At 40.6% G+C, this 26,611-nt stretch overlaps 1 protein-coding gene across 12 annotated transcripts in view; it reads right to left on the reverse strand.

Moving 5' to 3' along the window:
- LOC134213227 (ubiquitin carboxyl-terminal hydrolase CYLD) overlaps positions 1-26,611 on the reverse strand; it is a 56,243-nt gene that overhangs the window by 22,733 nt on the left and 6,899 nt on the right. For 3 of the 12 annotated variants that reach the window (XM_062691989.1, XM_062691988.1, XM_062691990.1), the window contains exon 2: positions 13,135-16,432. In XM_062691989.1, the coding sequence (XP_062547973.1) occupies positions 13,142-15,919 (2,778 nt within the window). In that variant the 5' untranslated portion in view covers positions 15,920-16,432 and the 3' untranslated portion in view covers positions 13,135-13,141. Of the gene's footprint in view, positions 1-6,335; positions 16,433-26,611 lie in introns of those variants that run through there. The other 9 variants (XM_062691994.1, XM_062691993.1, XM_062691996.1 and 6 more) reach the window with 7 other exon arrangements.

Raw genomic sequence — 26,611 nt, forward strand, 5'->3', positions numbered from 1 at the left:
GCTTATTACGGACTTCGTAACCAGCTTAAGTCCCGTAGTCTGCAAACGAAAACAAAACTCGCGCTGTATACTACTCTAATTTTTCCGGTGGCTTTATACGGCCATGAAACATGGATGTTAAAGGAGGCTGATCGGAGAGCTTCCGGAGTGTTTGAGCGTAAGGTGCTGCGGACAATACTCGGCGGTAAACAGGAGAACGGTATCTGGCGGCGCCGCATGAATCACGAATTGAACCAGGTGTATAAATGGCTGGATATTATTAAGCTCATGCAACACGGCAGACTACGGTGGGCTGGTCACGTTGTTCGTATGCCGGAAGAACGTCAAGCGAAGATAATATTTAGTAGAGAACCCGAAAGAGGCCGCAGGCTTCGTGGAAGGCCGCGTACACGATGGCTTTTTGCACTTGAAGAGGACCTGAGGGCGCTCAATGTTCAGGGCGACTGTAAGCGATTGACCTAGGATCGAGTCCAGTGGAGAAGGATACTCCATTTGGCATAGGTTTATCGAAGAGCTGTAGCCCATCAAGTATCAAGTATGAAGTAAGTAAGTACGAGGAACAGGGTGATAGATAAATAATGTTGAACCTTGAGGGACTCCATTTTATTGAACTCGTTTCGATGAGAACGTGTTTTCTTCCGCTACACGAAAAGTTCGGGTGGTCAAAACGCTTTGTACAAATTGAAGTTTCTTCCTAGAATTCCCCATATGTTAAGGATTGATAGAATTTTATTCATATCAGCCGTGTTGTATGCTTTTATTATCACCCCTATTCCTGTTTACGGGCGAACGAATGCAGTTCGTTCGAATCGTTTCCCCATTTGATTTTGCTGACGTAAAAAAGAATGCGCATCAGCTTTCGTTCGAAAGAGCGTTCGTACATAAACAAGAATAAGGGTGTATATCTTCAATCATTTATTTAGCTTACATTTAAATAGATAACACTGAATCAACAATTTGTCGCCACAATGGTCCAATGCATTGAGTTTATCATTGATGTTTGAGCGGTGTGCTGTTTACTAAGAATGAATACTTTTTCATTCATCAAGTTCAGTCAAGTGTTCATTTTTAGTAAACAGCTGGATATTGTTAGGCTTATACAACACGGCAGACTACGGTGGGCTGGACACGTTGTTCGTATGCCAGAAGAACGTCAAGCGAAGATAATATTTAGTAGAGAACCCGGAAGATGCCGCAGGCTTCGTGGAAGGCCGCGTACACGATGGCTCAATGTTCAGGGCGAGTGGAAGAGGATCGAGTCCAGTGGGAAGGATACTCCATTCGGCGTAGGTTCATAGAAGAGCTGTACCCCATCAAGTATCAAGTAAGAGCCTTAAAAAATGGATTCTTTGGGAAAGTTGACCTTGAATAAGCCAAAGAATCGACTGAGATAATAAAACGAGATACAATTTTTGACAGCAGGGACTATGTCCAAGAGCTTGACGACCCCTCCCCAGACCATCTGCGAGTTGTGACGCCTGCCTAGGATGTGGTGGGGTTTGACAGTGGGCCCTGCATGCTGCATGTATCCGCAAGTAGGCTTCGCCAAAGCGACCGTGTGCCGTGTGGACGCTAAACAGCCCTGACACGACGGCCCTCCGACGAGACAGGAGGTTTGCGCAGACCCAATAAGCCGCCTTTAAAAACAATCATTACGAACGACATAGAAGATTATACGACTCGATACAATCGACAACGACCTAGGGATGTGCAAGCTGAGGATAAAAGGCCGATTCTTCAACTATAGCATCATCAACGTGCACAGCCCACACGAAGGGAGACCCGAGGTCACCCGACGACGAGAAAGAAGCGTTCTATGCACAGCTGGAGCAGGCATACGATGGATGCCCACTGCGGGACGTCAAAATCGTCATCGGTGACATGAACGCTCAGGTAGGAAGGGAGGAAATGTTTAGACCGGTCATCGGACCAGATAGTCTGCATACCGTATCGAACGACAACGGCCAACGATGCATAAACTTTGCAGCCTCCCGCGGAATGGTAGTCCGAAGCACTTTCTTCCCCCGCAAGAATATCTACAAGGCCACATGGAAATCACCTAATCTAATCGACGAAAAATTCTTCTCCGACATCACGAACGCACGCACTTACCGCAGTGCAAATATTGAATCCGACCACTACCTCGTTGCAGTATGTCTGCGCTCAAAACTCGACGGTGTACAACACACGTCGGAGTCGTCCGCCGCGGCTAAACATTGGGCGGCTACAAGACGGTAGACTAGCCCAAGACTACGCGCAACAGCTGGAAGTGGCACTCCCAACGGAAGAGCAGCTAGGCGCAGCGTCTCTTGAAGATGGCTGGAGAGATATTCGATCAGTGGAAGCACCGCAACTGCTGCACTAGGCACGGTGCCCCCGGATCAGAGAAACGACTGGTATGACGGCGAATGTGAGCAGTTAGTTGAGGAGAAGAATGCAGCATGGGCGAGATTGCTGCAACACCGCACGAGGGCGAACGAGGCACGATACGGGCGCGGAACAGACAAAACTCGATTTTTTGGAGGAAAAAGCGCCAGCAGGAATATCGAGACCGTGAAGAGACGGACCAACTGTACCGCGCTAATAAAGCACAAAGTTCTTTGAGAAGTTAAACCGTTCACGTAAGGGCCACGTGGCACAGCCCGATATGTGTAAAGACATAAACGGGAACCTTCTTCAAACGAGCGTGAGGTGGTCCAAAGGAGGCAGCAGCACTACGAAGAGCACCTGAATGGCGATGTGGCAGACAACGGTGGCGGTATGGTAATGAACCTAGGAGCACGCGCGCAAGACATGCGATTTCCGAATCCAGGAAATCCAGGAGGAGATCGTCCGGCTGAAAAACAACACAGCCCCTGGAGTTGACCAACTACCAGGAGAGCTGTTTAAACATGGTGATGAGGCACTGGGTAATTACCAAGATTTGGGAGGATGAGGTTCTGCAAAAAGGGCGATAAGCTGGGTTGTAGCAACTACCACGCAATCATATTGCAGAATGCCGCCTACAGGGTGCTCTCCCAAATGTTATGCCGCCGACTAACATTAATCGCAAGAGAGTTCGTGGGGTAGTACCAGGGGGGATTTATGGGTGAACGCTCTACCACAGATCAGATGTTCGCCGTATGTCAGGTATTGCAGAGATGCCCACACATACAACGTGCCCACACATCATCTATTTATCGACTTCAAAGCCGCATATGATACAATCGATCGGGACCAGCTATGGCAGCTAATGCATGAAAACGGATTTCCTGATAAACTGATACGGTTGATAAAGGCGACGATGGATCGGGTGATGTGCGTAGTTTGAGTTTCAGGGGCAATCTCGAGTCCCTGCAAAACGCGCAGAGGATTACGGCAAGGTGATGGTCTTTCGTGTCTGCTATTCAACATCGCTTTGGAGGGAGTAATACGAAGGGCAGGGGTTGACACGAGTGGTACGATTTTCACAAAGTCCGTCCAGTTATTTAGTTTCGCCAACAACATAGATTTTTTTTTGTTGGGACGTAGAACCACTGCGTCCATTGAGTTGAACTTTTGTAGTAACGACATATATATTATGGCACGTAACTTTGAGAGGTAGGGGGGTCCCGTAGCGTATTTGGCTACACTTTCGCGAATGGTCATGGGTTCGATTCCCAGCCCCTCCAACAAACCCTCGTCAGTCGCCAGATCCGCAGCCCATACGGTGGCGTTTGGGGTACGCGCCTTACCGTCACGGCTGCCCGATGACGACTGACAACTTGTTCTCCTCGGAGGCATTCCTCCAACGTTACCCGGATTAATGGCAACCGAACAATGCAACGATCATTGAATACACGACATGGACAAACGGACACAATGGACTCACGATGAGATGGACTGGCAACGACAACAATAATGGTAATGGAAATCTAAAAATAGATTCTGTGTGGATTCTGTAGAGCAGAATACCACAGTAGATCTCGGCACAGTAGCGGTTAAGTATCACAGAGTGCCTAACAAATAAATAAAGGAATAAAAAAACTTTGAGAGGATGGGGGAAGCCTACATCATACTGCAAAGCGAAGCTAAACGGATAGGACTAGTCATTGGCGTAAATAAGGGGGGGCTAGGGGGGGCTAAGCCCTCCCTAGAAAAAAATTAGCCCCCCTAGACGATAAGGAATCCGGCTGACGATTAGTTTCGGAATCCCGCGAAGAGTTGCTTCAGAATCATTCGACGTTTCGTTTCGGAATACATCGACGGTTTGCTTCAGAATTTATCATAGATTTTGTTCAGAGTCCCTTAACGAATTTTTTTTGGAACCATTCGACGATTTGCTTCGAAATCCTTCGATGATTTGCATCGGAATCCCTCAACGATTTGCTTCAACATTATTGGAGGATTCCCTTCGGGATCGCTGGAGGATTCTTTTCGAAATAACTGAAGGATTAATTCGCTCGACGATTTGCTTCGAAGTTCTTCGACGTATTGCTTCCGAATCCTTCGACGATATGCGTCTTCATCCCTGGAACATTGCTCATGAAATACCTGGAACCATCATATTGGAATTCCTGGAGGGTTTTCGACGAAATCCCTGGAATATTCCCTTTCAAATTCCTGAAATATTCCCGTCGAAATTCCTGGAGGGTGAAGGATCTCTGATTCATTCTCGTCGGAATCCTTGAAATTTTTCCGTTGGAATTCCTGAAATATTCCCTCCGAAATCTCTGGTGGATTCCCTTCATGATCCCTGGAGGCTCCCATCGGTATTCTGGTCGAAATATCTAGAGATTCCCGTCGGAGTCCCTAGAACATTCCAGTCAGGATCACTAAAGGATTCTCATCAGAATTCTTGGAAGATTCTCGGCGGAATCCATGGAAAGTTGCACTATTTTTTCTCATTTGAGATAGATAGAATATTTATGAAGTATGCAAATATATCCACTGCCTGACGCTAGTCGAGCGCAATTAAACATAGACTGTGAGTTATTGCTCACACGTGCACACGTGCACGTGCTTGAGAAAAGAGAATAATATGAATGAGTTTGATGGATCCGCAATTGCCTTAGGTGGTTGGACTGAATTTGTCACATTACCGCTGATATCTTGATGAGATGTTAAAATATTCGAGAATTTTCAAAAAGAGGGTCAATTTTGAGAAAAAATATAAAGGGGCTATAGCCCCCCCTAGGCGTCGGAGGTAGTTACGCCAATGGGACTAGTCATCAACACGTCGAAGACGAAATACATTATAGAAAGGGGCTCAAGAGAGGACAACGTAAGCCAGACACCACGAGTTTGTATTGTTGGTTGAACAATTCGTGTACTTGGGCCCACTGATGACCTCCGATAACGATACCAACAGAGAAATTCGAAGACGCATCATGGCAAGAAATCGTACGTACTATGGACTCCGCAAAACGCTCCGATCAAATAGAGTTCGCCGCCATACCAAACTGACTGTTTACAAAACGCTTATTAGACCGGTAGTTCTCTATGGACACAAAACCTGGACGATGCTCGTGGAGGACCAACCCGCACTGGGAGTTTTCGAAAGGAAAGTGCTGCGTGCCATTTATGATGGGGTGCAGATGGCGGACGGTACGTGGAGGAGGCGAATGAACCACGAGTTGAATCAGCTGTTGGAAGAACCATCCATCGTTCACACCGCGAAAATCGGAAGACTGAGATGGGCCGGGCACGTAGCCAGAATGTCGGACAGTAATCTGATGAAAATGGTTCCCGACAACGATCCGACGAGAACAAGAAGGCGAGGTGCACAGCGACAGGTAGATCGATAAGATGGAGGACGATTTGCGGACCCTCCGCAGACTGCGTGGTTGGCAACGTGCAACTATTGATAGAGCTGAATTGAGAAAACTTTTGAGTACTGCACAGGCCACTCCGGCCTTAGTCTGGTAATAAATAAATAAATAGCACTGTATACAATACAGATAAACAATATTATGCCAAAATTTCCGAAAGATGGTGGGTTTTATCGATTTATTCGACTTTTTTTAATTTACATGGAAAAATTACACGGAAAACGAGATTGAAAAATTTAACGACATATTTCTCAAGTAGAAGACAACTGTCATGGGACGCTTATGCGAATACGAGAAATGCAAAAACGAGAAAGGTATCAATAATCTGTTTTTTTAATTATCGGAATAATTTTTTTGTTACTTAAATATCTATTGTACTAAAACTATAATACTAAAAAGGAATTTTCGGAATAATGAAAACAACTTGTGATATTAATTTTGGGGTCAATATTGGGTAGTAATACATAATTTTTATTTTCATAAAATCTCTTAGAATTCATTTAAAATGAAAAGAATTTCGGATATGAATTACGAAGATAGACCAAATTTTCTTCGTAAATCAATATGCACTTTATTCAATATAAGCTATCATACAAAATTGTATATAGGTGTATACCACACTTCTATCTTAAAACGAATTAACCAGTGTATTATTTGCAATATTTCTACAATGTAGAGCAATTACACAATCAATAAATTTTAATTCATCAACAGTTTTAGCAAACATTATTTACAAAGGCAGACCAAAATCACATCAAAGTCGATTTCAAATATCATAATAAGACCGTTTTTATTCAGCCTTATAGCCTATTCAGATTACGAATTTATTGACATGGTAAAGAATATCTTGATGCAAAGTTATTTTCATTTCATTTCTTATTGTCAATTATCATCTCAAATACTTCGGAAATGATCGTAATCTGAATATTACACCTTTATTGGTTTAATCCCCTGCCAATGACAGCTCCAACAATTTTTTTGTGGATTTTATTTTATTGTCTCAATACGCTTACTCTACATTATCAACAATATATGTGTGTGTAAATTAAATTTTTCTTGCATATTTTTTTGTTTTGTTTCTGGGAATTATGATTTTAAAAGCTATCCCTATAGTATAGAACAATCTGAAAATATTGTGTATGACTTTGCTACTAACTATGCCTATCTGAACTATAATTCAAGGTACTTTTTTGATTTTCTCTTTTTTGGAAAATTTGTTCATATTGTGTATTGCTTGTTCAATTATTCACAATCAAATGTTAAGGCCGACGATAGAATTGATGTTTATTACGTGTAGAAACAGCAGTCTAGTAGTGCTCCATGGCATTACCATTAGTAATTTGAACCATTGCCAATAAAAATGGTACATGTCCATTGGAGTAAATTCAACGAGAGGCGATATCCAATAGTTCCGAGCTAGCAATTACAACGAACAAATTCATGATAAAACATGTTTTAAAAAATCAAGACACATAGAAGTTTAACAAAAATGTTTGAAAGAAATCGGGACGAAAACAATAATTAAATGAATATATTCATGTACCATACCATGGAACTAATTAATGTAGGACCACTTTTACTAGCAACGGTTCATGTGTAGCTACTTGTCCAAGTAGCTGACAGTCTTATCTCTGTAAATGTGGGATGCTAATTGGTTTACACTTGTTTTCAATTAAATGCATTCGGTCTCGTAAGCTATTTATGGAGTTGCAGACTTGTGGCTATTCTCTCTTAGTCGAATTGAGTAAACTCAAGTTCATTAAGTCATGAAGTATGGAAAAGAGGTCTTGTTGCCCTATATTTCGATAATAAATCAAAATAAATCAAAAATATCACCTCTGCTACCTTTAATCACATATGTTTCCTAGAGGAGCTTTATGTCTCAATATTGATTTAGCTATAGTGTGTTAATCTGAAACGTAACGTTAATTGCCATTGTCGAGTTTGAAATCAAACATGCGTGTTAACAACTTTATCTAGACATCTCAGCAATATTTTCCATCCATATTTATGTCAAACATAAACAATCGAGTTTAGATGCATCGTTTTCTTCATCTCGTACGTACAAGTTCTTTTCTCATAAGCCTGGCTTGTCCATATTAACGATATTAGCAGCATGAAGACAGAGTGGTAATGATGAACTTAATGGTAGGAAACGCACTAGAGGGTTGGGAATGGCTTTTTAACAATACACGTAGGAGAAGATGATCTGAAATGTTTCAATTGAATCAACCGCAATTGTCCAGTCAAACAGATTCCGATATTATTTCTGTATTTTTTTGTTACCGACAACGCATACGTTCAGCTAGATATCGAAAAAAAAAACACGTTTCCAGTATGTCGTAGATTTCTCGACGAGTCTTATTTATTGAGCGTGGGGTAGGCGAATTAAGAATGTAGCCGATTATTTCTCAATAGCTCGTTCCAAAGGTTACATATAGAAAGCATTGTATAGTGGACTTTCACCATGATGTTTTTTCCTACAACTTTGTATAATGATATATTTTTTTAAGTCTGGCGAAAATTGCACAATAATACCGCGCATGAACGATTTTAGCACGTTTTTTCCTAAAAAAAAACTCCCAATGCTATTTCAGAGATGACGAACAACGAGAGCAGTCAATATTTCTACAGATGTTTTAGGTTCTCCAAAGCATTCTGGGGTTCAGAAGCTTAGCCTACTAGGTCAATTAGGCTTGGTTTAAAACCAATAGCAATCCATGGTGTCCATACCTGCCCTTAGAGGCCATGCGCATGATTGACGATTTAGATATGGCCAAACCGGATCATTCTAGACATTAAACCTATTGGTCTTTAAATTCAACTGGACTCGGTACAAAACCAATAACAACGTATGTACTCCATATAGGCGCTTAAAGGTCATGCGCTGTTGTGGAAAACTAAATTTCAAAGTAAATTTTGGATTTCTGTGGAAAATTTTCGAATTTTCAACATTTAATTCGTCCAATTTTTTTGATTTAGAAAAATGTTAGGACTTACGTTGTATACGTTCTATTGGTTCCTTAATTTTGAAATTACTGTAAAACGCTCCCTCCGTTTACGCTAAACATTCCAAATAACGCTCCCTCTTTTTACGCTCCAAATTCGAAATAACGCTCCCTTTTTTACGCCCTATAGGAGCATTTATGTGCGGCAAATTTGGATTAGTTTCGGAAGCTGTTTTTAGATGATCTCAGTACTGCGGATGTTCTAGGAACAGAATTTATGCTTGCATGCGAAGTGGCAGCCTATAACCATGGAGCACCTAAACAACTTCGAATTGGCTGATGACGTTGCACTCCTCGCGCAACGGCGCTCTGATATGCAGAGTAAGCTCAACGACCTTGCCGAGCGCTCCTCTTCGGCAGGTTTAGTCATCAACGTCAACAAAACCAAATCGTTGGATGTAAACACGGTAACTCCTTCCAGTTTCACAGTAGCCGGGCAATCAGTGGAGAATGTTGAAAGCTTCCAATATCTTGGTAGCCAAATCGCGTCAGACGGCGGTACCAAGATCGACATAGGCGCACGGTTCAAGAAAGGAAGGGCAGCCTTTGCGAGTTTAAGAAATATCTGGAAAAACAGGCAGATAACGCACCAAAATACGAATTTTCAATTCTAACGTGAAATCTGTGCTGTTATACGCTAGCGAAACATGGTGTGTATCAGTGGAGAACACTCAACGGCTGCAGGTGTTCATTAACAGATGCCTGCGGTATATAATTCGGGCCTGGTGGCCTCACAACTGGATCTCAAACAACGAGCTCCATCTCGTTGTCACCAGAGGCACTTATTGTAGAATAAACAAGTTGTGTGGCCTAGGTATATGATTGTATTCCAAGTAGTTCTTGTTGTTGTCGTGGGCTCAAGGTAGTCTGCGAACTCCATAGATTCAAGGTCTGTGGATCGACTTCCGTAATGGTGGCAGTTACTGAAGAACAAACAAGTTGTGTTACCCCTACTTCTTCTTCTTATTCTTATTGGCATTACATCCCCACACTGGGACAGAGCCGCCTCACAGCTTAGTGTTCATTAAGCACTTCCACAGTTATTAACTGCAAGGTTTCTAAGCCAAGTTACCATTTTTGCATTCGTATATCACGAGGCTAACACGATGATACTTTTATGCCCAGGGAAGTCGAGACAATTTCCAATCCGAAAATTGCCTAGACCGGCACCGGGAATCGAACCCAGCCACCCTCAGCATGGTCGTGCTTTGTAGCCGCGCGTCTTACCGCACGGCTAAGGAGGGCCCCTTACCCCTACTTGGTATGTTTGTATTCCAGGTAGTCCATGTTGTTGTCATTTGTCCCAAGTAGTCTACAAATTCCATAGTGTCAAGATATGAGGATCAATATCCTTAATAGAGGCAGTTATTGAAAAATAAACTAGTTGTGTGACTCCTTGTGACCTTCTTGTTGTCGTCGTGGGTTCCAGGAAGTCTACGAACTCCATAGAGTCAAGATCGGTGGATCAATCTGCTTGATGGATTACTGTGGTTACGCGTGTAGATCTTAAGGCCTATTCCATGATTATCTTGGATGACCATGAGCCTATGCAATGGACGCATTCTATTCTATGTACCACAAAGGGCTTGTACCACTCTTGAAACAAGCTTAAAGATCTTTGGTTACGCGTGTAGATCTTGAGTACTATTCCAGGGTTTTCTTGGATTACCAAGAACCTACGCAATGGACGCATCCTATTCTACGTACTACAAAAGATATGTACCACTTTTGAAACAATCCGAAAGATCTCTGGTTACGCGTGTAGATTTTAAGGCCTATTTAAGGGTTTTCTTGGATGACCATGAGTCTATGCAATGGACGCATTCTATTTTACGTACAACAAAGGGCCTGTACTACTTTTGAAACAATCTGAAAGATCTCTGGTTACGCGTGTAGATCTCAAGGCCTTTTCCAGGGTTTTATTGGATGGCCATGAACCTAGTCAATGCACGCATTCTATTATACGTACCACAAAGAGCTTGTGCCACTTTTGAAACAAGCCGAAAGATCTCTAAGCGTGTAGATCTAAAGACCTATTCCAGGGTTTTCTTGGGTTATCAAGAACCTACGCAATGGACGCATTCTATTCTACGTACCACAAAGGGCATGTACCACTTTTGAAACAATCTGAAAGATCTCTGGTTACGCGTGTAGATCTTAAGGCCTATTCCAGGGTTTTCTTGGATGACCATGAACATATCCAATGTACGCATTCTATCATATGTATAGCAAAACACAGGTTCCAGGAGGTTCTCAAAAAACTATAAATACTTGAAAATGATGACGAACGTCTTACTATGCGTCATCAAGGATCTCCACAACTTATGACTTCTTGATTTCTTGGCGTACCAAGAACATCTTAAGGCCTCAGCAGTTCAGCACTCAAACAATTGGACAACCATGATAACGAAAACAATTTGGACGACCCTAATACCGAAATTGGTAAATGACACATCTTAAGACTAAAAGTAAGTTAAATATCAAACTTTTCTTACCAAAAAATTTACAACCTTTTTTACGCTCTAAATTCCAAATAGCGCTCTATTTTCTTACGCTCAAAATTCCAAATAACGCTCCCTTTTTTACGCCCTAAATTCGAAATAACGCTCCCTCTTTTTAGGCTCTGATTCAATTTACGCTCCCCCGTTTTGAGCGCAAAAAAAGTTTTGCAGTTAAAGAATTTAAGAATATCCAAATAAATTCTATTAAAGTGTACTGATGTTCCCAAGACTGCAGTAGAATCTTGAATTTACAAAAAAAAAATAGGGATTTCAAACAGACGGAGAATATTCCTAGAAGAAATCTTAAACTTCGAAAATAATCTCAAAATTTTCAAGTTCTGTGGGACTTATATATTTTGGAATCGTGGATTTAATTGGTTTCATGAAATATTTTTAAATTCAATCAAATATTACTAGACATGATTGGAAATCCGAAATTAGCTTTAGTGTAATATGTTTGTGGGATTTATTTTAGTATCCCCTTATTTTTTTTCCTCATTCAGGGGAGGGCCCATGCAGTATCTAAATAAAACAAAAGCATGTTTCCGGATGATTTTAAGATTATTATAGCATAGTAATATTATTTCTAATGTTCTGCAAACTCAGATATGAATATGATATGTACATTATGTGGAAGATTTTAATTTGAGAAATGTATTGGGCCCTCCTTAGCCGTGCGGTAAGACGCGCGGCTACAAAGCAAGACCATGCTGAGGGTGGCTGGGTTCGATTCCCGGTGCCGGTCTAGGCAATTTTCGGATTGGAAATTGTCTCGACTTCCCTGGGCATAAAAGTATCATCGTGTTTAGCCTCATGATATACAAATGCAAAAATGGTAACCTGGCTTAGAAACCTCGCAGTTAATAACTGTGGAAGTGCTTAATGAACACTAAGCTGCGAGGCGGCTCTGTCCCAGTGTAGGGATGTAATGCCAATAAGAAGAAGAAGAAGATTGAAGGTAATCACTTTCCTTTGATGGGATTCGAACCCACGACCCTTAGTACGCTGGACTGGTGCTTTTAACCAACTAAGCTGCGAATAATATTCGGCGGCCATCGCAACTTAGCGGCTACTGAATGAGCCCAAGATTCCCCAATCGGACACATAGTCGAAGCTACACACATTTTTCATCAGCAAATGAACTAATCAAGTAGAGGATATGTGTGATTGCCATACCCGGAAAATAGGCAATTAACTTTGATTGAAATAAAAGAAAGGGTTACCTCCAATACATGTTTCAAATCAAAATCATCCACATAATGTACATATTCACAAATGAGTTTTCAGAACATTGTAAATTAATGTCATTGTAAATTGGACCACCCTATCCAATACCAGAAAAACAGGTAATTAACTTGATTGACCGGATTATTTATAAGGAAATTTGGTTTCTATTTGCCCTATTTTACGGTACGACGAAAATTCTTACCTCATTCGATATATTTTTATATTTTATGCTCAAACAAATCTCCACTACAAAACATCCCTTTCCAAAAAAAAAAGAAAAAGGTGAACCGAGATTGACATTCAAATTCTTCTAACTAGTAACACTAACCAAACGCTGAATAGAATGGAACACCCAATATGTATAAAAAATCTTTTTATAGCAAGACCGATGGAAACTAATCATGAACAAGGAAGAGCCATTCCCAAACAGTGCTTCATGAATACCGCCCATTCTCTAGGATTCTAGCGGTAGCTCAACCAGTCCTACAATAAAAATTTTCTTCAAGGAAAATTATACGTAGACTAACTTATATCGTTGAAGATTATAATTGTTAAACAAACAATAGCTTTCAATATGAAAACATAATAGTACTAATCACTCGGACTTACTCGCTGTTCAGTTGTAGTTGACGGGATGACAAATCGACGGGTTGGGCGGTCGATAGATCACCTTCTGGATCATTTCTCCGCCGCCGGAACTGTTCCCATTCGGACTCAGCTCTTCGCTTGCAGTCGTCGGAAGCTGAGGATACTGCTGATGCTGCTGCTGCTGTTGATGCTGCATTTGCTGCTTTTGCCGGTATTTGGTGGAATATTTGTAGAAGTCGGACATTTCGAACGGTTTGGTAACTTCCTTGTAGGGCTGTATTTTACCCTGCTGAACCACGGTTACATTCTTCGGGGATTCCGTTTGGATGTCCGGCGTTAGATGAATTCCGCCGCTGGATGCTGCACCAGCAGACGTGGTTGTTATTGTGGAAGGGGTCGGGGAAACGCACGATACGGGTCGCTGTAGGGTGGGAGATGTGAGGGTGTTCGATGATGATGTCGAAAGGGTTGGTGATATGAGAAGATCAGGATGGCGCGAGGAAAGATTGTTTTGCGGTGGATTAGCTTCGTGGGATTGGTAGTAGTGTGGAGGAAGATTATGGTTTTCCCGATCGTAGAACTGTGGGGAATGAGGGAGGAGGTCTAGATGCTGCTGCTGTCTTTGTTGCTGGTTCAGAGTATGGGTAGTTGGTGCAAATTGGGATTGATGTTTCGGCGGTTGTGGTGGTGATCGAAGATGTTTTTGCTGAAGCATTTGTTGATGTTGCTGTTGTTGTTCTAGTAGATACGCTTGTTGTTTTTGTTCTTCTAGTTGTCTTATCCTGATTTGTTGTTGCTGTCGTTGCTGCTCTAATATGTGCTGCTGTTTTTGTTGGTAGTACTTCATTTGTTGAGGTGACAGTAGCAAGGGCGACGAAGGAGATGATAAACCGTAATTGTTACTTGTGTTGATATGTAGAGGAGTTTGTACGGAGTTTGAATGCGATGAATAGTTGTAATGTGGAGGTGGTGGTGGTGGAGGTTCTGGATATGCTGGAAGCGCAGGAGGATTCACGCTCATCGAACCTTGTAGTACCTTGTGTTTTACAACAGGGCTATCCAACGAAGTTTCCCGCCAAACCTTTTCTCGTTTCTTATGTTCACTGGAACCTGATGTTACCGAAATAGTATCGGGCTGAATGGATTCATCCGATTGCTGTCGTTGTTGTTGCTGATGTTGTTTGTTGATGAAATCAAAATTTCCCATCGAGTTGCTTTTGATAGGGGCAGCGTGCGCGTGCTGACTAAGCTTAGAACGGGAAAGTTTCATACTGCCTCCACCTTGCTTTCGATCCAGGCTTGAGAAGCGGTTGTCAACAGCACACCAAACTTTTTCGCCCGTTTCTAGTAGCATCCAATAACCACCGAGACCAGCGGCAGTACTGTCCTGTTGTTGATCGTAATTTAAGCCAGGCAATGTATTGGGACAGTAGTTTTGGTCATTCAAAGCGCTTGCCGCTGGGAGAGGAGGTGGTGGAGGAGGAGGTTGAAGTCTCGAGATCATTTTCGCATCATATACAAAAGCTGGTCCCGTACCGGTTGACGATCCACCACTTACTGGAGGTGACATAGCGTAGTTACCTACATGTGAGTGATGACCCGGAGGAGGGCTATAACTGTGTAATTGTTGCTGTATTAATTTATTCAATCGATGAGGACCGCTTTGCCCCTGTGGCTGCTGTTGCTGGAAATGATGGTGTTGATGAAGATGATGGTGATGCCCACTGCCCCCGCTGACTGGTGATAATTTGGTCGTGTCTCCAGAGGTACCACTCAAATCATAACTAATCATACCACTAAAGCTATCGTGTCGACCACGGTGTCTTAGTATACTCAGCTGAGATACCATCGCGGCTGAAGTAGCAGGAGTCATACTTTGCGAACCCGATGGCATAACCGAAAGGGTACCTGAATGGATCGAGTACGGAGAGATCTGCTGCGAATGATAATGGTTTGGATGCTGCTGACTTGGGATTTGAACAAGAAGCTGTTGCTGTTTGGAAGCGGAACCAATTGAGCTATTCAGGGTGCTAGAATGATTTGAGGAGGTGTTTGATTTCACCGAGTTCCTTCGCTCGGATACATTCATCATCACCATGCTACTACTATTGCTGTTTGATCGAAATCGATTGAAGTTGCTGCTTTTATGAATGTCTATATCATCTCGAGTTGCAGGAGGAGCTTTCTGTTGTTCAGCAGCTTGCTGTTGACGTTTCTTGAGTACGCTTAGATTTTGATTAATTGCTAGTAATTTCTGCTGAGCAGTTTCATAGTTTTGCTTGTGTGTCCTTCGAACCGACTTAGATTGAGCGGTATCGTTAGACATCCGCAGCGAAGCTTCTGATATCTGTTGTTGAATTTGTTTTTCGAGCAGCAGCTTATTTATATCATCCTCTTTATTATTCAGTAGGTTCTCCGGTAGTTTAAAGCTTGTGCCGATCTTCCGTCTCAAGGTGGGCGCCGTTCCGTTTTGATCTTGACTTCCAATGCCAGCACTGAAATCACTCGGATACATACCAATGAGTTGAGCCTCTTCGCGTTTGACTTGTTGTAACTGAGCATATTTTTCGTTAAGCCTCTTCTCCAACTCAGCCTTTCGACTTTTAAGCTGTTCATATTTGCTAGGACTCTTGGCTGCACCATCTTCCTTGCTGGTACCACCACCGCCACTCTTTAAACTAGAAGGACTTCCTTTCTGGACATCAGCAACGGTAGATCCTACTGCAACGGGGGCCTTCGATGTAGTCGCCTGCTGGTGATGGGGCGGAGTGCCATAATATGGTTGTTTCACTTTAGTATCACCCATTATTTTGTGAATATTTTTTCTTGTTTGACGATTTTCACTTGTAGCTCATATTAAAAGTTCACATTGCACACTACTACTGTCTGCTGCAAATGGTTATGACTTATGTTTCTGTGAATCATCGTCATCGTGGACGTCGTCGTCGCCACAGCCTCGATTAACAGAAGCGCTCAGTCGTCAGACCAAAGACCTTCTATTGAAACTCACTGATTATAATTAATGCAATCCGCGCGCGCTCTCACTTCTCATAATAACGAAAATCACATAGCGTTCATGTTGGTTCGGTATGGTTTACTATGCTGTTGGCTCTTCCACAAGCGACTGCACTCTTCTTTATTTTGCGATGCTTCTGATTCACTTAGTATAACAGCGGTTGGCAGTCAACTGTTTTGTTATTTTTTTATTCGCTTCAGATTAGATAAGCCCTGCACAATTTTCCACACATCACACTGGCTGGCTTACTGATTGGTTAATACACTTCTACTGTTCGATGTCTGGTAGATCTCATTGCTATCTCTGGGTTTAAAAGTTGAAAGTTATTGTGTGATTGTTATACATAGAAACAATGATTATTCTGTACAGGGTGCGTCTATAATTAAATGGAATATTGTCAACGATTGCATAGCTTAAAAGACAATACATAATAATTAACTTGGATTGTATGCAACTACAAGCACGAATGCAAAAATGTTACATGACTTAGAAACTTTAGGAGAAAGCAAAGCGGGAAGGAGGATGAAATACAAACAAAGAAAAAGGAGAAGATGAATTTGGGATGGAAAGGATCGGCGCTGATGCAAATTATATATGTGGAATATAATCCATTGATAGGCTGAAAATGGAATTTTTTAATTTTAAATTTACTACTGTGAACATTACAAATTGATTCAAATTTTGACTACTCGGCTTTAAAAATTCAATTAAAAAAATAAAGGCCTATTCTCTTCAATCCCCTAAATACTCTTTGTTCTATTTTAAATCCCTTGTTCAATCGGACAATTGTTTCCAAGCTATTTTTTTCTGTTATTTGGTCTTTTTTATTTGTTTATACACAATTAGAACAATATAATTCATTTCAATCTTTTTAACTATCTTACTAAGGATTACGTAGTGAGATTTAAGACCTCAGGTGAATACGCAATCACCGAGACAGTTTCTAGTCACTTAGTAAGTGCTGAAACGTCTGGATTGGAAAGAACCAGGTATGATGCTTGTGCTTTGGCCAAACACATTTTTAATGAGGAAAAACTTGAATGGGTGATTGATTCCTTTGAACCCTTCAAGTCACCAGGTAGGGATGGAATTTTTCCTGTACTGCTACAGAAGGGAAAGGCAACCTTCACACCCATTTTAACAAAAATATTTCAGGCTGGCTTATCCTTGAGCTACATTTCAACTGGATGACGACACGTCAGGGTCACATTCATCCCTAAGGCAAACAAAAGGGATAAAACCGCCCCGAAAACCTTTAGGCCAATAAGTTTATCATCCATTATGTTGAAAACAATGGAAAAAAATAATTGACGAACACATAAAGTCAACAAAATCCCCCAAAGCAAATATCAATTTGCGTATCAGGAAGGAAAATCTTCAGTAACAGCTCTTCATGAGGTGGTTACAAAATTAGAAAGATCTTTTGATGCAACAGACCGCATCTGCTTTCGTGCTGTGCGGTTCTTTCTCTCTTTGCGGAAGGAAGTTTTTAATACTACCCGAAGCTATTTTAATTTCAATGGTGCTTCTTAGCGCTATTTGTACCCACTGATCCCGTTACGATCTTTGCAAGGACCCGTGCCTTCGTTTTACGTTGGACCCGTTTGCGGAAGTAAAATTCCGTCAAGCGGTGGTAATCCTGCAGGGACACCGTTCTGGGAAAAAACCTCTTAGAAGGTCACGTCTCCACGCTCAGCAATGAGTATTAACAAAACAAGAGGAAGGGGAGTCTCTGAATTCTCCACTTCCTTCAAAGAAACAAGGTTTCAAGACCGTCCTGCCCAAGCGCGGAAAAAATAGAAGGAAGCTGGAGAATTCAGATATTCCTTCTAACTTTCGAACTAACTTCTCCAATCGAACTGAGCAATCAGTTCGATTTGATTAATGATGAAATTGAGCAAATCGAATCTACCTCTAGCCCAGGTGATTCGATTCATGCGAAAAAGCAAAGGATTCCGCCAATTGTGGTATCTGTTGCCGAGTTTTCTGGCTTCCGGAATGAAATTTTGAGTAACCTTCAGGGGATCAAGGTTTCATTTCAGATTGCTAGGAAGGGTGACTGCCGCGTTTTGCCGGGATCCTTTGACGATCGCAAACGTCTTCTTCACTATTTAACTGATAAGCGCCACAAATTCTTCACATACGACGACAAAACTGAGCGATTGTTCAAAGTCGTCTTGAAAGGTCTCCCCAGTGATGACAAATCACTGGATGAGATTAAATTGAAATTTCTCAATTACTTGGATTTTCACCAGTCCAAGTAATTAAGATGAAAAAGAAATCCCATTCTGGTACTTCCCAGAGGGCATTTCTCAAGAATTTTATTTAGTTCATTTTAACAAAAGTGAACTAAATAATATGAAAAGTTTGGAAAAGGCCTGTATTATGTCTCATGTCCGTGTTACATGGGAACATTTCCGCAGGCCTGGGGAAATTCAAAACCCTACCCAGTGCCGTAAGTGCCAAAAGTGGGGTCATGGAACCAAACATTGTCACATGGATGCTAAATGCATGATTTGTGGTGGAACCTCTCACGCCAAGGACGCATGTCCTGTGAGAGAAGATTCCAATAAATTTAAGTGCGCAAACTGTGGGGGCAATCATAAATCCAATTTCTGGGAATGCCCTTCACGCAAAAAAGTTTTGAATTCCCGTGCAAAATTGATGACGGGAAATTCCAATCGGATCCCTGATTCGACGGGTAGAAATTTTTCCAACGCTCAAATTTCGAAACCGGTTACCGGTCGAGCAATTCATACCCACCACAATTCACAAACAAATTTTGCCGCTCGTCAACGGGTAGCAAGCACTTCAGTAAATTCCAATTTTTCCAATGTACCTACGTATGCAAACATCGCTGCTGGTAGACCAAATTTCTCTTCTCAAAATGAGGTTTATACCCATGTCCCAACGGAAAATAACGGTCATGTTGCCGATTCAGGTAGCATGACTGCTTCCAACTTTGATGTTTTAACTGAACAATTGCATCACATGATTGATGCAATGTTCAAAGCAAATACCATTCCTGAAGCTGTTCAGGTTGGTATAAAGTACACACAAAAAATTGTTATCGGACTCCGTTTCAATGGATCCAAATAATTGCGTGAAAGTTCTAAATTGGAATGCCCGCTCTCTAAAGGGTAAGGAAGATGAATTATTCCACTTCCTTTCAGTTCATAATGTGCATATTGCCATTATAACTGAAACGTATTTAAAACCAGGACTCTCCATTAAAAGAGATCCAAACTATTTTATCTACAGAAATGATCGTCTTGACAGCGCCTGTGGTGGGGTCGCCATTGTCATTAATAGACGTATCAAACATAAATTATTTTCTTCGTTTGAAACCAAAGGTTTCAAACCTTGTGAGTTTCTGTTGAAACAAATTTTGGACAATTTTCCTTCATTGCAGCCTACTTGCCTTTTCAATGCAATGGGCAGCAAAAGAATTTGTTGAAAGCTGATCTTCAAATTCTGACTCGCAACAAATCAAAATTCTTCGTAATTGGTGACTTCAATGCCAAACACCGTTCATGGAATAATGCTCAAAGCAATTCCAATGGTAAAATTTTATTTGAAGATTGTTCTGCGGGATATTATACTATTCAATATCCCAATGGACCAACTTGTTTTTCTTCCAGTCGAAATCCTTCTACAATTGATTTAGTTTTAACGGATTCAAGTCAGCTGTGTGGCCAATTGGTAACTCATGCTGACTTTGACTCTGATCACCTTCCTGTGACATTTGAAATCTCACAAGAAGCCATTTATAATCCAATCAGCTCTACTTTTAATTATCATAGAGCTGATTGGGATTCTCTCAAAACGTATATCGATAGGAATTTTGATGTTGATATTCCTCTCGATACCAAAAGTGATATTGATAATGCTCTCGTATCTTTGACAAATTTAATTGTCGAAGCCAGAGGCATTGCAATTCCGAAATGTGAAGTTAAATTCAACTCCATTATTATTGACGACGATCTTCAGCTACTGATCCGTCTTAAAAATGTGAGAAGAAGGCAATACCAAAGAACTCGCGATCCCGCGTTGAAAGTTATTTGGCGAGATTTGCAAAATGAAATTAAAAACGTTTCGCTATTCTGAGAAATACCAACTTTGAGAATAATGTCTCGAAGTTGGATCCCAGTTCGAAACCCTTTTGGAAATTAACAAAATTCTTAAAAACCTCAAAAGCCAATTCCAGCGCTTAAAGAGGGAAATAAAATTTTATTAACAAATGGCGAAAAGGCTCAAAAACTTGCTCAGCAGTTCGAGAGTGCCCATAATTTTAGTCTAGGTCTCACTAGTCCAATTGAGGATCAGGTTACACGGAGCTTCGAAGACATTCTCAATCAAGAGAATGTTTTGACCCTTCGTTGGGAACCAATTTGGATGAAGTGAGATCTATTACTAGAAAATTTAAAAATATGAAAGCCCGGGTGATGATGGTATTTTCTACATACTTATCAAAAAACTTCCTGAGAGCTCTTTATCCTTTTTGGTTAATTTATTTAACAAATGTTTTCAATTGGCATACTTTCCAGATAAATGGAAAAACGCCAAAGTTGTTCCAATTTTGAAGCCGGACAAAATCCAGCTGAGGCTTCTAGTTATCGCCCAATCAGTTTGCTTTCTTCAATAAGCAAACTGTTTGAAAAGATTATTTTAAATAGAATGATGGTTCATATTAATGACAATTCTATTTTTTGCTGATGAGCAATTTGGTTTTCGCCATGGGCATTCAACCACTCATCAGTTATTAAGAGTTACGAACTTAATTCGGCTCAACAAATCTGAAGGATATTCGACTGGAGTTGCTCTTCTTGATATAGAGAAAGCATTTGACAGTGTTTGGCATGAAGGTTTGATTGTAAAATTGATGAATTTTAATTTTCCTCTGTACATCATTAAACTGATCCAAAATTATTTATCAGATCGCTCGCTGCAGGTCAACTATCAGAATACTAAATCTGATAGATTACCTGTAAGGGCTGGTGTCCCCCAAGGCAGCATACTGGGGCCCATATTGTACAGTAATATCCCGATTTTATCACCCCCCTGGTGAATTTTGGGGTGATAAAACAGGGTATGTGACAAAATTGGAAAAAAAATATTTTCAGTTTTTTCAATTCATTCCACAAATATGAATCATTTTATGCCTCGGAAAGGCCAAATGCGTGAACGGTACCCGTTATTTCTTGTCGAAATTGCTTACAGAATATTTCCCAGGTACTCAGAAGTCGTTCGTAATAAACTACAGGCGGTGAAAGTTATTTCATGAAAATCAATGTTGCTTTTGGTATTATTTACGAAAATAAAAAGAATGACAAAATTTTTTGGGGTGACAAAATCGGGTCGAAAACGTGACAAAATCGGGACGTGATAAAATCGGGTGGAAAACGTGATAAAATCGGGGGTAGACAAAATCGGGGGTAGACAAAATCGGGGCGTGACAAAATCGGGTCAACACTGTATAACATTTCTACTTCTGACTTACCTGATTTACCACCAGGGTGTCAAAAATCTTTGTTTGCAGATGACACGGGCCTTTCAGCCAAAGGGCGAAGCCTTCGTGTCATTTGTAGTAGATTGCAAAAAAGTTTGGATATTTTCTCCACTTACTTGCAAAATTGGAAAATTTCCCCGAATGCTTCCAAAACTCAGCTTATAATTTTCCCACATAAGCCGAGAGCTTCTTATTTGAAACCTTCTAGCAGACATATTGTCACTATGAATGGGGTTCCAATTAATTGGTCTAGCGAAGCTAAATATTTAGGACTTCTGCTAGATCAAAAATTAACTTTTAAAAATCACATTGAAGGCCTTCAAGCCAAATGTAACAAATATATTAAGTGCCTATATCCACTTATAAACAGAAAATCAAAACTTTGTCTTAAGAACAAACTTTTGATTTACAAACAAATTTTTAGACCTGCCATGTTGTATGCTGTGCCAATATGGGCTAGTTGCTGCAATACCAGAAAGAAGGCACTCCAGAGGATTCAAAATAAAATTTTGAAAATGATTCTGAAGTTGCCTCCGTGGTATAGTACCAATGAACTTCATAGAATTTCTAATATTGAGACATTGCAACAAATGTCCAACAAAATAATTTCAATTTTAGACAAAAATCGTTGCAATCTTCTATTGCAACGATTAACTCCTTGTACCCTTAGTATAAAATAGGTTAAGTTTAGTTTAAGTTGAAAACATTGTAATTCCTACATGGTTCAATTCAACCAGAGGAAAAAATCTAACTGCCAGAGGCAATTGAAATGTATTAATAATAACTAAAAGCGTAACATAGCAAATAAGGATGATAGTGTTAAGAAAACACGGAACACCTAGTCTAAGAGATAAATGCATGTATTAGATAATTAGCAAATAAAATCAGTTAAAAAAAAAAAAAAAAATCTTTTGATGCAAAAGAAATTTCACTTGCTGCTTTCATTGATATTGAAGGAGCATGCGACAACACATCTCATAATTCAATAACAACTGCAATGACAAAATATGGTTTTGATCAATGCATTGTTATCAAAAAGAGAGATATCAGCAAACCTGGGAAGCTCATTCATAAATGTTAGAGCTGTTAAAGGGTGCCCACAAGGAGGCGTATTATCACCTTTGTTGTGGTCTTTAATAGTTGATGATCTTCTCAAAAGTCTGGTAGCACAAGGCTTTGAAATTATCGGCTTTGCTGATGACTCAGTCATAATCGTACGAGGGAAATATGATTGCACTATCACTAATAGAATTCAAACAGCATTAAATTACGTCTCATCGTGGTGCGATAGAGAAGGACTGAGCATAAACCCTTCCAAAACAACTATTGTACCATTTACACGAAGGAAAAAAAAATCCATAAAAAACATAACACTGAAAGGCACAGTTTTAGAACTTTCAAATACAGTCAAATACCTTGGTGTATATCTTGACAGTAAACTAAGCTAGAATACGCACCTGGAGCAAGCTATAAAAAAAGCAACAAATGCTCTTTGGATATGCAAAAGAACATTGGGTAAACAGTGGGGTCTCAAGCCAAAAATGATCTATTGGATTTATTTAGCGATTGTAAGGCCAAGGATTACTTATGCCTCATTGGTCTGGTGGCCAAAAACGAAAGAGGTAAAGGCTCAAAGAATGTTGGAAAAACTTCAAAGACTAGCAACTTTTTCAATGACTGCGACTGGTGCAATGAGAAGCACACCAACGAAAGCACTAGAAGCACTACTCTATCTACTTCCTTTGCATCAGTTGATACCATTAGAAGCGGAGAAGAGTGCTCTAAGGATAAAGAGATCCGTAAACCTCTTCGAAGGTGGTATGATAGGACACCTGAGTATTCTTAAAACTGTTAGAATAAACCCCTTAGTGTCGAACAATGAAGATTGGATGAAAAAAAAATACAACTTCACTCGACAGTTTGCAGTATTCGATCCAGGACGTCACTTGTGGCAACAGGGAGGGCCAGACCTCCGACCTCGATTATTTTTTATACGGATGGTTCAAGAATGAACAATCGAGTTGGAGCAGGAGTAACTGGTCCAGGAATAGACATATCAATTCCTATGGGATCATGGCCAACTGTATTCCAAGCAGAAATTCAAGCAATACTAGAATGCTCCTCAATATGCTTACGCAGAAACTATAGATATTTTAACTCAAAACGGCAACGCAGTCTTTCCTTAAAGACTGCGTAGCCGTTTTGAGTTAAAATAACAATAAACAGTCGATCATTCGAAAGTAGAAACTATAGACATTCAAATATATGCATAATGTCCGATAGTCAAGCAGCTTTAAATGCTCTGAAATCGGCCACATGCACATCTAAAACTGTTTGGGAGTGTATTCAGTCACTCCAAAAATTGTCTTGTCGTAATAAAGTCAATTTGTATTGGGTTCCTGGTCACTGCGGAATTGATGGAAACGAAAGAGCCGATAAATTGGCAAGGCTCGGGTCATCTCAGGATTTTGTGGGACCAGAACCTTTTTGTGCTACATCCGCCTCTTCTCTTATAGCAGAGTTGAAGACTTGGGAATCTTCGAAAGTTGTAACCAACTGGAGTAGCACGTTTATTGCTAGGCAATCGAAGCGATTTATCACTCCGAACGTTTCAGTGACTCGCAAAATCATAAAACTTTCTAAAAAAGATCTTTCCATGTATACCGGTCTTATAACAGGCCACTGTCCGAGCCATTATCACTTGAAGCTGTTAGGAAAACTTCAAGATGATCCTTGTCGCTTTTGTGGCATGCAGAAAGAAGACTCTGAACATTTATTATGCCAATGTCCGGCACTTTTTAATCAAAGACGCAAGTTCTTCAGCAAGGGGCTAATAGAACCCTTTGAAATCTCGAGATCAAATCCCTATACGGTATTGCATTTCATGAGAAGTGTAGTACCGAACTGGGATAATGCCTTGAGTCATTCCGTGACGATCTCTAATAATAATAGTGATACGTCATTATGACTCAGCTAAAATAAAAGGGGAACAATAGATCAATGAACTGGTCGCAGTGATGAAGATACCCAACAAGGAATAAAAAAAGTGCTACTAATGAATGACGTTTCTATAGCCCTTTTATTGCTTGTACGGACTGTAGACGTATAATACGAAGCTACTATAAAGATTGCAGGAAATTTGAGGCTGAATCAAAAAGGACACCCAACGAGTTCATACGTTCAAATGATTGAAAACATTTTTGTATTATTATTGGGCTTAAACAAAAAAAATGTGAAAAGCCCGTTAGCATTTTTACATTTGTGTATCATTCATGAGACTAACACGATGATATTTTTATGCGCTATGAAGTCGAAAAAAAATCCTAGACCGGATTCGGAATCGTACTAAGTACCACCTTCAGTATGGTGTCGCTTGGTAGCTGCGATCTTACTGTGATCTTTGTATGGGACACCCGATTAAAACTGGGCTTACACCTCGAGAATTGCTGCAACATCGCACGAGGGCAAACACCCTCCTCTCGGATATGTGATCTTGATACGATGAGTGGGCTTATGCCATTAGCATTATCTTCTTCTTATATGGCTCTACATTCCAACCTGAACTTGACCGGCTTTTCAACTGGTCCTAGTTGAAGCAATCCTCTTGCAACGAAGCAACTGAGCTATTCGAAAAAAAGCCTTTGTGCCTCTCAAGTGCAGCCTTCCTAATCTTCAGACTCTAAATATTTTAGTTCAGAAGCATATTCTTAACCAGGGTTTGCAGAAAAATCGCTCTCAGTAGATAACGATCAACGATAAAAGAGAGGCAGAAACCTCTTTGAATCATAACAAGCCATGAAAACAAAACTATCGCACTTGTATATACAATAGAGTGGGGCGCAGTTGTATGGAAAAACGCAAACTTTGTCCGATCAAGTGAGATCAAGGTTTTTCTGAATCTTTTTGAGACCCCAATCAACTGTGCAAAATATGGGCTCGATTGGTTGCAACCTCGCATGCCGCATCGCGTTTTAAATTTACATGGGGATTAGTAAGGGAAAACGTACTGTTTTACATTTTTGCTCTTAGCGGCTTCAATTTATCATCAATCACGTGACTCAATACGTTAGCATATAGTCTGGAAAATGCCGAAAGACTTTGCCGAAGAAGGTACGTAGCTGGAAGGTCTACAAAAAATGCTATTACGTTTCGAAAATAGATTGTTTGAACCATAAGCAAGAAATCAATTTCAAAGAAATCAAAAAAGCACTATCGGACAACCTATGGTTATCGAAGGGCAAAACCAATCTTCCTTCTTGTCGGATTTTTTTCTTTGTGAAATAATTCCGGATAGCTCCCATTAGCTCTAAAGCCCTATAAGATCAATTATTTTGAAATAAAACTCAATTAAATTATTGGTCTACGTAGTACGGCAATGTTGGCAGAATAAACGATTTTTTGCATATGGTTTGAACACTCAATGTTCGAAGCGTTATAACTTTTTTCGTGGACGCTCCAGCAACGTGCCTTCTTCAGCAAAGTTTTTCGGCATCCTTTGGGTTATACTTTAACGCAATGTGCCACTTGGTTTACGATGAACTGAAACCTGTAGTAGTAGAAATGCAAAAATATACGTTCTCCCATACTAATTTCCATACAAACTTCAAACGCGATGCGGAAAGCGAGGAAGCAACCAATCGGTCCCATATTCTGCACAGTTGTTCAGGACCCAGAATGGCTTCGAAAAACCATTGATTTGAAAAAATGACCATGACGCCCCACTCTAATATACAAGTTGGAAAAAAAAACTGATTCGGATAGGCGCCCCCCACCGATGGGGTTTGATAAAACGCTTTGTTTTCGCTCATTTCTTGTTGGGAACCATTGAAATGCATCATCAGAACCGGGGCCCCCGCAATTGGAGTTTATTGAAAGAAATTTATCATGGGTTGTAGCCCCCCGAATCAGTTCATTATCGTAACAGCTACCGAAAAACATCTCTCATGGTATGCTACCTATTTCCCGTAACACGG

The sequence above is a fragment of the Armigeres subalbatus genome, chromosome 2 (genome assembly GCF_024139115.2).
Source record: "Armigeres subalbatus isolate Guangzhou_Male chromosome 2, GZ_Asu_2, whole genome shotgun sequence".
Classification (NCBI taxonomy): Eukaryota; Metazoa; Arthropoda; class Insecta; order Diptera; family Culicidae; genus Armigeres; species Armigeres subalbatus.